The 12,741-nt window shown below is 32.4% G+C and overlaps 1 protein-coding gene across 1 annotated transcript in view; it reads right to left on the bottom strand.

Annotated features, from left to right (window-relative positions):
• Positions 1-6,545: 6,545 nt before the first annotated feature.
• LOC118182830 (cell adhesion molecule Dscam2-like) overlaps positions 6,546-12,741 on the bottom strand; it is a 42,499-nt gene continuing 36,303 nt past the window's right edge. Inside the window, exons 14-15 of the mRNA XM_035352226.2 lie at positions 10,069-10,297; positions 6,546-8,069 (exon numbers count right to left, since the gene is read on the bottom strand). Of these exons, the coding sequence (XP_035208117.2) occupies positions 8,048-8,069; positions 10,069-10,297 (251 nt within the window). The 3' untranslated portion in view covers positions 6,546-8,047. The remainder of the gene's footprint in view (positions 8,070-10,068; positions 10,298-12,741) is intronic.

Here is a 12,741-nt window from a genome sequence, read left to right as displayed (position 1 = left end):
CGTACAATATGTTTTTGCGTTCTATATTACAATATTCTATACACCCTTTTTGTATAATTTCTTCTGATTTCGAAGACATTTTTGACACATATAAAAGTTTTCTAACACATGGAAGCGTTTGAAGTACGTTTGAGCACTATACTACTATATTACATTTTCAAAGGCTTGCTGTTTTAATTTCTTTGGCTTTCGAAAAATATTCTCACACATTCCGATATAATAGCACATATGTGACGGAATGTTATCTGTCTAACAATTTTCTATAGATGTTTTAGGTATGTTTTACATCTTTTGAGGAATTACGTTACGGTCATCCTAAGGAATTATACCGCAGATTTAAAATACACTATTCCCATCAATACACGAACTCAGAAAAGTTATAAGTAAAAGATATAAGTATTAACATAGTAGTTATTTGTTAAATATCATTTGAAATCAAACAAAATAAAGTTGTAAATGTTGGGTAAAAAGAAATCATGCATCTGCGAACAAAGAATTTAGCAAATAAAAGCGCTGGACCTTTTATACAAGTAATTCAGGGAATTATTTATTGGAATGACTACACGTAAGTTATTCAGTTCTCAATGGGATGCATTTACGACGGTTTTTGACGACAATAACAAGACGTATGTTTGAACGCTATATTACATTTTCTTTCGTATCTCTTTACTGCTTACTATTTTCGGGTTTCTGGAAATATTTTTATACATAGGAGATAATGGACACATAAAAGACAAAATTAAATGTGATATAGATATGTATATATTTGGGGGTAGGAAAAATAAATTAAAAAAATGATTTTAAATTCTACTAATAAGTGTATTTCATAGCTAAAGTCTTAAGGTATATTATTTAGTTAGCCAATATTTGAGGGAATAAAATTTAGCGAAGAATTATAACTGAGTGTAGATATTTTGGATACGACTTATATTTTGAGCGGAAATAATGTTTAACTAAGCTAAGATCTTGCATGGAAATTTTAAAAGAAGTTAATCATATAAATATAATCTAAGAATTTTCTTATACAATTTTGTAAAAGATACAAGCTGAATCCGAATATTCTGTTCTTAATTATGCTTTGAAATTATAGAACAATTAGAATACTAGTAATTTAAAACTTTTACAACAATATCGAAAGTTTTGCTGTCATTACAGGTAAATTAAGATTTTAAATTTTGTATCCATAATTAGGTTTGCAATATTTAGTAGTGGTATGGAATTAAAATGAGTGATAAAAATAAATTAATTTAGACACATATTTGTGGTATCATTGACTATGCACAATATATTCAATTCTAAGTGTAGTTATTTACATTATACTTTCAACCACAGTAACATCAAGATGTATAAAATATGTTTGAATGCTATATTACATTATGTACAGGTTGCCTAAGTTTAATTTCTTCAGGTGTCGAAGAACGATTTCACACATATTAAACGCCTTATTAGCACGTAGAAGACAACTTTGTTTAACACTTACACATTTAATAGTAATATACTTATTTTACACTTGAACATTTATGGTCCTGTGGAAGGATGCGTCAGTTCTGACGACTTGTAATCTAAGCTAAAACGAACGTTAAATTGACATTTTGAGAGACAAAGAATATCTTACAAAGCTTTAAGCTGTACTTCTACATCTTGATGAATATCTTTTGTCTTTGTGAGGTTTGCGGTTTTCGTAAATTTAATGATAGATTTAAATTTTGTCAGAGTTTTTATGAGTTCTATAAAAACGTATTTGTAATTCGAAATTTTGCCTCCATTTTTTTTTTTTTTAATTTCGTTATAAACACGATTGTAAGAACTTTTACTATCAACAGTGTTACATTTTTCTTTAAAGCAGATGCGACAGTGAAAAACGATATTTTGAAAATTGATAAAATTTAAAATGCAACTGAATTTAACAGGTGATGAAACTTGCAGGAATAACGTTATTGAAGTTATATAAAATAATCCATGTTTTGTGAAAAACAATTTGTGATTGCCATAAGGTATTATAGTCCAGGTTTAAAATACGTAAATCCCACACATCACATAAGCACACGAATTCTCAGATATTTAACATCCAGTTTTAGAAAAAATATAATTAAATATACATTATGTATTTCTAAAAGCGTAAAGTTTCGGAAATTTTTGATTTATGAAAAGAGAAAAATTGTAAGCAACTAATTAGTGTTTTAAACGTTCATTTGTTAAAATGCAAATACCTTTCCAATCAATATTTTGTGATTTAACACCCCACATTTTCCTTAGAAAGAAATATAAGAAATAGCTATACTATCAGGTCTTGAAACTTGTTAAAACGAATCATAAATTTTTTAAACATTTGAGATAGATTTCAGAATTTATTTCCACGAATATATCCTCAAGAACTCATTTTTTATGAGGCCTTAAGATTCCGCTATATATTCTGATAAAAATGGAACCATTTATTGTAGGTACTCACAGATCTTAGAACTGTGTAAAACATATTCAGCTCTCAAATTGCAAATTCACAATGCATACTCAATACAATTACAACAAAATGTATAACATGTTTATATCCTATATTACATTTGATAGTTTATGTTCGGTAGCTTTGACTTCATTTAACACCTAAACATTTTAATTACAGACAATATCTGCACATGTGAAACTTCGGAGATGACGTTTCTCTCTAATATTTGGGAGAATTTAACATAAGGAAAAATAAATCAGATGATTTCAGTAGAATCATATTTTGATAAAAAGAGATTTTGAATGTCTATTAGTTTCAGTTTTCAGAATAGATAAATAAAGAGTCTGTAATATTACCTTACTATCATAATAAACTGGTTCTTAGAAAGTAAAAGAATATTTCAGAAAAAAATTAAGCTTTATTTTTGTATTTGTTTGTCTATTTTTGTGCTCCTCTAATATAATTTTTAAACCACATTTACTGATATAATAAGTTACTGCTATAATAAATTCTGGCATCGTCTTTACGTTTTCCTTATACTTGGCTTTGAATTAGGGACTGATGTAAGGAAATTTTGTCACCATTTATGCAATTTCTTTATAAGCAGGTTTGAATGGAATTTGTACTCTTCCTAAAAGTTACATTTAGCCTTTAATTATATGAGAAATAGAAAAAGAAATTAAAAAATTATTATAAAATTAAAGGTACAATTAACGATGGCAGGTTAAAGAGTAATGGCCATTATTTAACGAAATCTTGTGGGAATACAACATATTGTACATGTTTTGGAACAAGCTTTTGTAGAAAACAGTTTTTGATATTCGTATTGTAATTTACTGCAGTTTTTGAAAAGTATTATTTGGATTACGGCAAGGTCCTTCGACGTGGGCTATTTCGCCAAAGGAGAGAAATGCCTTCGTGGAGGACTTTTTAAGGAAAACTGGCTCGCATTTACGTACACATGGGGAAACCACGAAAACTCCCATGCAGCCAACTCGTTCTCCAGTATTTAAGCCCAAGTCGAACTTCCAGTATTCAGCGATTTTACCGCTCGGCCGCAGGTGGACTTTAGAACTAACGGTTGTTCTAAAGTTTTTAAATAATGAGCTCAACGCGCTCAAAATCTCCGAAATTATTTCTCTCTTTTCTGTCTTGGTGTTTGCAATGGTTATGACTGGTTATTCGAATATGGCAAAGCACGCAAAGGCTATCCGCCTCAGGAAAAGAGGCCTACGTGGAAGACTTTCTAAGGGAAAGACGGAAGGTACATTTTAAAAGTTTTTAACTGCAAGCAACGAGTCTTGGACTTACATGATCACAATTCAGAATAAAAATAAGTTTTACTGCAAAATAGCATGCTATAAATATTCACATTTTTTTTCTTGAAAAAAATATAACACTTCGAGTATTTAAGTTCATTAAATCTTCTAAAACGTTACTAGGTACTTTTTCCGTTTCGCTGGCACAAATCTCGACAAGCAGGCTTTGTTGGCGACAGCATACAGTATAGACATAAAAAATGTTAACAAATGTTAGTTCTAAGAATTTTTTATTTTGAAGGCATAAACATTTTAATATGGTTTAAAATTTTGTAAAAAGCCAACAAATAAAGACAATAAATTTGTAAAAATTCATTAATTTAAGAATTTACTATGCTTTCATGGTTCAACATCCTGATTCGCCGATTCGTATCACGTGACCCCAAGTGATCTCCTCTCACGTAAACTACGCTACAAAAATTTCATTCTCTCTGTAATTATCTACATTAATTTCAAGTTACATCTTAATTTGGAATACAAGTTTAAATGCAAGAATTATTTCAATTCGTACGAATAGCTTACTAGAAATTATATAAAACCGCAGTGCTTTACTTCCCTAGTGCATTCTCATTAGAATGGATGAATTTAACCCTTGACTTTGCCTTTTCTATATTTTCGCCTTCGGGTGAGCGGTGTGATTGCATCCTAATTGACTTAATTACCGCGAATGGTTTTAGGGCATAAAATTTAATTATCTGGTAAACATTCTATGTAATTAATTGTATGCCAGTATTGAAAGAAACAATCAATCTGATAAGAAATGGCTGCGACTTTTTTTGAAAATGAAACGTAAAAGGTTGCCAGCGAAGATATTCCGTTTGGCATCGGTTGTACCATTTTTGGCGACTTTGCCGTTTGCGCCGCCAAACTGAAAGTACCCGTTACTAAAATTTTCATAAAAATCTGGGGAATTTAAGGTTTTAAAATTCAATTCCATAATTAGGATTCCAGTACCTCAACTTTTACAACTTTTTGAATACAATATTTTTGTATTTTAAGAAAACGTTAACGTATGTTTCGTATGTTATTTTGATTTATATATTTTTGTCTTTGTAAATTTATAATATATTTAGTGATATTTTGAAATTTGGTCACCTTCTTCACCAGTTTTCATTATCATTGCAATTTTGTTATCAAATGGTTTGTTTCGGCAATTTATGCCTCATAACAGTTACATTTAGCCTCTAAATTAGATCGAAGAGAGAGAGAGAGAGGTTGTTCAAATATATCTAATTCAAGTTACAAAAGAAACTAGCTTGTTAATGATTAACAGATATTATTTGGTTGGTTTATTTAATTATGGCAAAGCACACCAGGTTATTTGCCTACGGGGAGAGACGCTTTCGTTGATGACTTTCTAAAGGAAAGTAGTTCGTATACACGGTTACACATAAAGAAAACCACAAATATGTCCATGCAACCAGCCCTTTCGCACCGGATCGAAACTACTAGTGTTCAGTGATTTTACTGCTCGGCCACTGGTGAGCACTAACGGTTGTTATTTAATGATATTTTGTGAAAGTTTATTTAGTGAGGAAATATACCATATTACATATATTTAGGAATGCACCTGTAATTTTTGTAGGATGTTTATTTTGATAGTCCTAAGGCACTTTACTGCACTTTTAAAATAACTAAATCAAATACACGAATTCTGAAATCCAGTTTTATAAAAAAGTAAAAATTATAAAGCACAATACTTTGTTCATAATCACTATTTATATATCGTGGGAAATGTAAGTGTAAGAGTACAGAATGTAATGACAAAGGTGCACCTTGCACAAAAATAAATAAATAAAAATAAAAGGGATTAAAAAAAAAAGAAAAATATAGTTTTATATCTCCTGTTCTACTGGACCGATTGTGGAAATTTAACTTGCGTTTCCCCTGTCCGAAAGCCCGACATAGGATATATAAAAGATTTATATATAGCATTATTCTAACATAGGTACTTTGACACAAAATTCGGATTTTTTCTAAAATAACATACCAATTTTTTTTTCCATATTTCGATTCAACGACTCAAATTATTCCAAACTGCCACGTTTTGTAAAAATTGCATGAGTAGTTTTTAAAAAATTAGCTCTCAAAATTTCAGCTCCTCAATTTTAATATTAAAGCTCCTCAGTGTTACTATTTTGTGTCAAAATATAGGTATTTTGATATAAAATCGAACTTTTTCTGAAATGACAATTTTTTCCCATATTTCCATTCTACGACTCAAATTATGCCAAACTGCCAAATTTTGTAAAACTCGCACGAGTAGTTTTTAAAAAATTAGTTCTCAAAATTTTAGCTCCTCCATGTTAATTGAATTTGCATATATATTTATTAATACCTTTTTTTTATTAAACTTAGTTGATTCGTCCTTTCACAATTCGAAATTTAAGTTCATTCCAAATAAAATTCTCCAATTTTTAGGATTTATTTTTAAAATTCGTATTTTTAAATAATTTTTATAAATTTTTCGAAAACAATTTTGAATTATAACCTATAAAATTTTTACCATCATCTTAAGGAATATGTACATCTAAGCGTACCTGTAAAAAAATTAGACTTTTTATTCAAAATTTCCTAAGATTTAAGTGAATTTACATATTGGCGCATTTTGAAGTTTGACATATTTGTTGGTGTCGTTGCTGTCTTGTCCATATTACATGGTACAATGGTTACCACAGCCTACTCCGAAGAGAGGTTGAACTTCTATTTTCCACCCACAATTTTGAGTGACAGCCCCCGGAGTATGCGGATCTCCCACCCACCCTCCCCTTCCACTAGTCCACACGAGAGGACTTTCGGCTCACAGCATATTTAGAGTGTCGCCATACCGCAAAGACACTATACATTTACAAACATCCATGCCTTCTCCGCGATTCGAACCCGGGCCATTCGGTACCATTGTAGGCTCCCCTAACCGCTAACCTTCTGTGCGACAGACATATTTGTTATAAGCGAAAATAATGTCAAATGTAGTTTACCCACTTTGTTAAAATTATTTGAAAGTATGAAGGAGGACATTTTTCCGTTCGTGTACAATGAAAAAAAGGAAAGTAAAATAGGTTGCTATAAATTAAGAAGTATGCCAAGTGAATTATACTTGGCGCAAGCTGAAAAAAAAAATGCGCTAAGATCAATTTTTAAATTTCTCACCAAAAATTACAAAATTTGTAGGCATTTTTTTAGTCGTAGAATCGAACTATGGAAAAAGAATTGGTATGTTATTTCAGAAAAGGTCCGATTTTGTGTCAAAATGCCTATGTTAGACTAAGGCTATATATAAATCTAATATATATCCTATGTCGTGCATATGAGACATGAAAAACCCAAGTCAACTTTCGATAATCGGTCCAGTAGAATGGGAGATATAGAGCAGTCCCATTTTTTTATGCAAGGTGTACATATTTATAATTAAGGCAATTGTGATTTAAATCTACATTTCATGTACACATTTTCATGTACTTCGGAAGGTGTACGGTTAATAGATCTTATCTAATTAAATCTTTTGGGAAAAGATTTATCGAAGTAATCTACGAAAATTTTGAAGTCCTCTCCTATTTTTGCATAATCATAATATACATTTATGAATTTTAAAATAAATAAGTTGCATAAATGCATGAACTTTCAGATTTTCCCCTTAGAATTTATGAATTACAATACAATATTGGTTTCTAAATTACCATTTGAAGTCTAAGAAAATAAAATTGTAAAATTATAGAACAGAAGGACAAAAGCTCATAATTACGAAATCATGAGTAGTTCAAGACTACTCATGATTTATATTAGACTACACTAAATATATGATTTTTTACCATATCATACATTTTAAATACTCGCAGTTTCCTTAAAATTAAATATGAACTCTATAAATGTTTAAAAAATATTCTCTTTTTTGGAATCACCAAGGATATAAAAATTTGAGAATTCGCTTCCACATTTGGGTTCTCAATACCTCAACTATTATAAGGGATGAGGAATTTATGACTAATCTATGAGCCAGTGATAAAAATAAAACCATTTACGCGAGTTATTCATAGTATCTTCGACTACATACAAGATATTCGCTTCTCAATGAGAGCATTTACAGTGGCTTTTCAGCAGCAATCACATCAAGACGTATAAAATATGTTTGTACCCTATATTTCATTTTCAAAGGCTTGATCATTAATTTCTTCTGGTTTCGAAGAAACTTCTTACACATATTAAATATTTAACTGGCACATAAATGAAAAGATTCATTTCACACTTGAACGTTTGTGGCCTGTTAAAGGCCGGATGATCACATTCCTATTTAACAATTGGGATGCTTTGACCTGTAGAAAAAAATTAATTCAGTGTGTTAGTGCATACTTCATTTATAATATATATATATATATATATATATAATGCTAATACATATCATGAAAATACAATTGGAAATATATCAGTAAATGTGAAACATAAATGTATTTAGCACCGACAAAAAGTACAAAAATAATTATTAGCAGTTAATGGGCAAAGGGATTAAAAGTAAATCTCACTTAACACTAATTTGGAATCTGTTTGTTAATATCATGAAGGTCATAATGGATGGAGTAAGTCTGACGTCACAAAAGCGAAGCCAAGGAAATCTCAGCAAGTTTACGTCAATATTTATCATAGCCGCCATACACTGTACGAGTAAGACAACGAAACATATAACATAAATAAGTACAAGTAAAATTACACTGAATTTAAAAGCAAATATCTATGTCCGCAGGCTGGGAAAATTGTCTTTAGGCATAATTTTCATAAAATACCTTTGAAACTTCCAGCGATCTTCCAAGTTTTGTATACATTTGTGTTATACCTACCATTTACACATTTTCATGTACTTAGTGTTACGAAATGTCAAGGCGCAGTGAGATAGCTTACCCGCAAAGCAGGTTTAGGGTTGCGATAAAATGGAAAGGGAAGGCAGGATTGTCACATTTGGCGAAAAATCGCCCATTTGGCGACACGCCATGGACGGATGGAGAACCTTCTGGAACGAATTCTTACCGGTTTAGCCCAGAATGTTCATGAACACAAGCCGAAAGCTATATAAACGCTGCTGAGCCGCGGTCAGTTAGTGTGTGCCTCGTCTAGAGTGCGAGATAGTGTGTCTCATCTAGTCAGCCCGTGCGGAGTCGATCGAGTTCACAACCAGGCAACGAGTGCCGTGTGGATCGTCGAGTGCATGGAAGAATCTCTTAGTGTATCGCCGTTAGTGCATCGTCAAGAAAGTGTGTTAAGCTCCGGAAACGACTGAACCGAAGAGTCGGGAGCTGTGCTCTGTGTGTCGTCGAGGGCATCGCGAGTTGTAGCGTGGAGAGTCTCGAGAGTACGTGGAGTTCCGAGAACGACCGAACCGAGTCGGTAAGCTGTACTCTGGTGCTTTGCAGTGAAGCTGTCTCTACCGTTATTACCTGACAGTCGAAAGGCTGTGTCGCTGATTGTTCCAACGAGTGTATAGTAGATATTCGACGATTGTAAAAGTTTTTTGGAGCTGTCCCTGATTAATATTGGTAAATAAAGTGTGTTTCGATACTTCATCAAGTGTCGTCGTTATTCACTCCAAATCTACGAACCCCGCACGAACGTGAAGGAAGAAAATAACGTAACAACTGGTGTCAGAAAAGAAAAACGCAACACCAGATTTTATTAAATTTGAAACAGTTATATGCAGTCTTTGTGATTTTTCTTTATATTAAGTAGAAAATAATACAAGTATTAAAATTTTAAATGGGGAATTATAAACATTTATGATAAATAGCTAATGTGTAGACAGCAACGATAAAAATGTAAAGAAAACCAAACAGGGGTTCATTTATTGTGAAGATACGTTATTCTAAAGATAGTATGTTGCTTGTTGTTTACGTTTATAGAGAATGTAAGTTCAATATATTTTAAAGATAGACGTAATATAACAAAACATAAGAGGGAAACTAAGCACGCAAACTCGACAAAAGTGACCATATTCTAAAGAAAGTTAATAAACTCAAAATAGTGTGAATCCATAGCCCTTGCAATTCATGAACTGTGCTAAACTGACGTTTGTTCATTCAAACACAAAAATAATAAACAGTTCTTCAATGACGACAACATATGATACTCCTCTTTATGAAATAATGTATATTACATTACATTTATAACCTCCATTACTTTCATTTCATAACAAGGGCGCTTTTCTCCCAGTATATGTTTTAATGGTTTGTTTTGGTAGATAGAGAAATTCCCAAACGTAGAATTAAAGACAAAGCTATAACAATTACCAATGAAAAAATTAAATACGAGAGCTATCTAGTAACTTACGGTAAATTAACGACTTGGCTAGCTAATTTGTTCTCCAACATAAAATGGCTGAACCTGGGATCGTTTGCTGGGATCACGCTACCGTAGTTCTGCAATGTGGAGTAATGCCCAGACGATGAAGAAGATGAAGGAGCCGGCTGAGGAGGTAGAGAACGAGGTCTTGGAGCAGAACCTGAAGTGCATTCGGCAGACCCTGATGCGGTGTATGTAAATCCGCGGGATTCCACGCCTTCTGAAACAACGAGTCGTTAAGAGAAAAAATCTTAGAGACAGTGTTGGTTATGCACCAACTTATGCTATCTAACAGCCAGCATATTAAGTGTATTCTTAAAAAAACTAATTTGCATCCTAGCGCTGTCCATTAATTTTGAATTCTGTTTCAATGAGAACACCAGTGAAAACGAGAAGTATGGAAATATTTTAGCTATGTAAAGATTCATTTATAAATTAAACGAATTCAATCGATTTCTGTACATTTATGTTAAACCAATAACGTTCCTTTTGTGTTTGATACACAAGATAAAATTATTCAAGCATAGCTTTTCAAGTTCTAAGGTTTAGTGCTATACTATTAATGTTTAGTTTCCGTGCTAGCAGTAGGCTAGTTTTAAGCTGAAAGAAGGTATTTATCGTCTTAGCAGAATTACGCCTCAAATCTAAAGTATTAGAGTAATGCAGGAAACAATGAGTTTAGGGTCATTAAACAGCTAATTCCGGAAGAAAATGAGCTCTTCAATACGTTATGTAACGTCCAACAGTTCTTGGATGATCATCATGTTTCACTCCTTCCTTAACTTGAGAATTTACTGGAGATATTGCCAACTGAACTGGTCTAACTCGTTTAATCGCACAAACGACTGCCGTGTCACAGGTCATCTGCGGGTACTGTAAATGAACTCTGGCAATATGTTGGAAACGGAAGGCTAGCCCATTCAACATATCCTAACGCCTCTTTTTGTCTGTGTCGTATCAGTTACTATCACCCATGCTAATTGGTATTTTTACTTCCCTCAGACTGAACTAGTTTGAAATTGTGGTCAATCCACCTTTGTATCATATATTTTCTGCTTCTGTTTTAATCCAAAGACCAAACTTGTTAAAAGCATTCATAGGGAATGGCCATTTGTCATTAAGATGTATCTTCTCCGAGAACGTCGTTCAGGTGCACCATAGGATAGCTACTAATATTATGCAAGAAGTTGGATAGAGAGCTTTAAACACCCATGCCTTTTGCGAGATTCGAATCCAGGCCTAATGATATGGCAGCTGAGGCTTCGCTAACTAATATATCTAACAGGGATGCTAAGCTTTCTGTCTGATTAAGCCTCGTTTTTAAAGATCTTATCTTTCTTGATGTTTCATTTTTAATGTCCAATAATTTAATTTCCGAACGTCAAATTCATCAGATTAAAACATCATTCAGAGTTAAGAGGTAAATAAAAGGTATCCCTTCTAGAAATTGCTTTGGGAATAAATTTGTTTCTACGTTTTAGATAAAATGGAACTGTTTTGTTTAATATATGAAGAGTTACTAATACATATTTTGCCAATGCGCTTGCAAACTGTTGTGTAAGCTAAGAAGTTACAAGATGCTAAAATTCTCATGCTGCTAGCCTTTGACTATATTCTGCATTATTTTTGCATTATTTCAGTGTTTTGAATCATCGTTAAAATCATAGCTTCATGATGTTTTACAATAACAATTTTGTCGTAATTTATGAATTGAAATACAGGATAATCATATTCCAAAAATTATTAGATTTTTCAAAGCAGGATAAAGGATTAATCAACTGCACCCTCGTGTAGATTCGAGTCACGCATCTTCGAGTTGCTATCTGGACATACTAACTTCTTATGTTATGACAAAACGCACGGTTTCGGTTCGATTTATTTGGCAAAGCAAACGAATGCTATCTCGCCTGAGGTATTGATGCCTTCGTGAAGGACTTTTAAATGGAAACTTGTTCGTATCCTAGTTACACATGGGGAAAGCCACTAAGAGGCCAACGCGGACAATTGGCGGACAACAACACGCGCGGAAGAATGCAATGTATAATATAAGTGCAGAGCAGTGTACAAAATATTAAGTGCTTACTTCTAGCCTATATGATTACAAAAGCTGAAAATAAATATAAAGTTTTTTGCAGCCTAGTGGTGCAGATTTTTATATAAAGACATTAAAGCTATTATTGGATACATGTGCAGAGTTCTTTCTAATGTCATACGGAAAATTCTGTTGTCATACCATACGAGGTACGTATATATAAGGAAAATGAATACTCTAAGGAATATATACTCTAAGGAAAATGAAGTTATTGCACCTTGAAAATTAAATCCTCATTCTTTTGAAATTCCAAATGATTAATGTTACCAGCTGTTCCTCAACATAGGTAAAATCTAACAGCACTTTTGACAGAAAAGGAGAGTTTTCTTAAGAGCAAACGTTAAGTTCATATATAATTATAGAATAATACAAATTATACAATTATACGTAAATAAAAGGGCTTGTCTAAATCAAGCTCCAAAAAGTTCCGAAATAAATACGAGAATGAGGAAAACAAGTTTCATGTGCATGAAAATAAGATGTATACTGTGTTAGCGTGTTTCACATGAAGTTTTATCTAGTACATGTGAGTGTAAATACTACGCATTTGTCTACAGGCTTAGTTACTT

The sequence above is a fragment of the Stegodyphus dumicola genome, chromosome 4 (genome assembly GCF_044657685.1).
Source record: "Stegodyphus dumicola isolate Sdum_Otavi_A_Nest chromosome 4, ASM4465768v1".
NCBI lineage: Eukaryota > Metazoa > Arthropoda > Arachnida > Araneae > Eresidae > Stegodyphus > Stegodyphus dumicola.
This window is presented reverse-complemented; position numbering and strand designations above follow the sequence as displayed.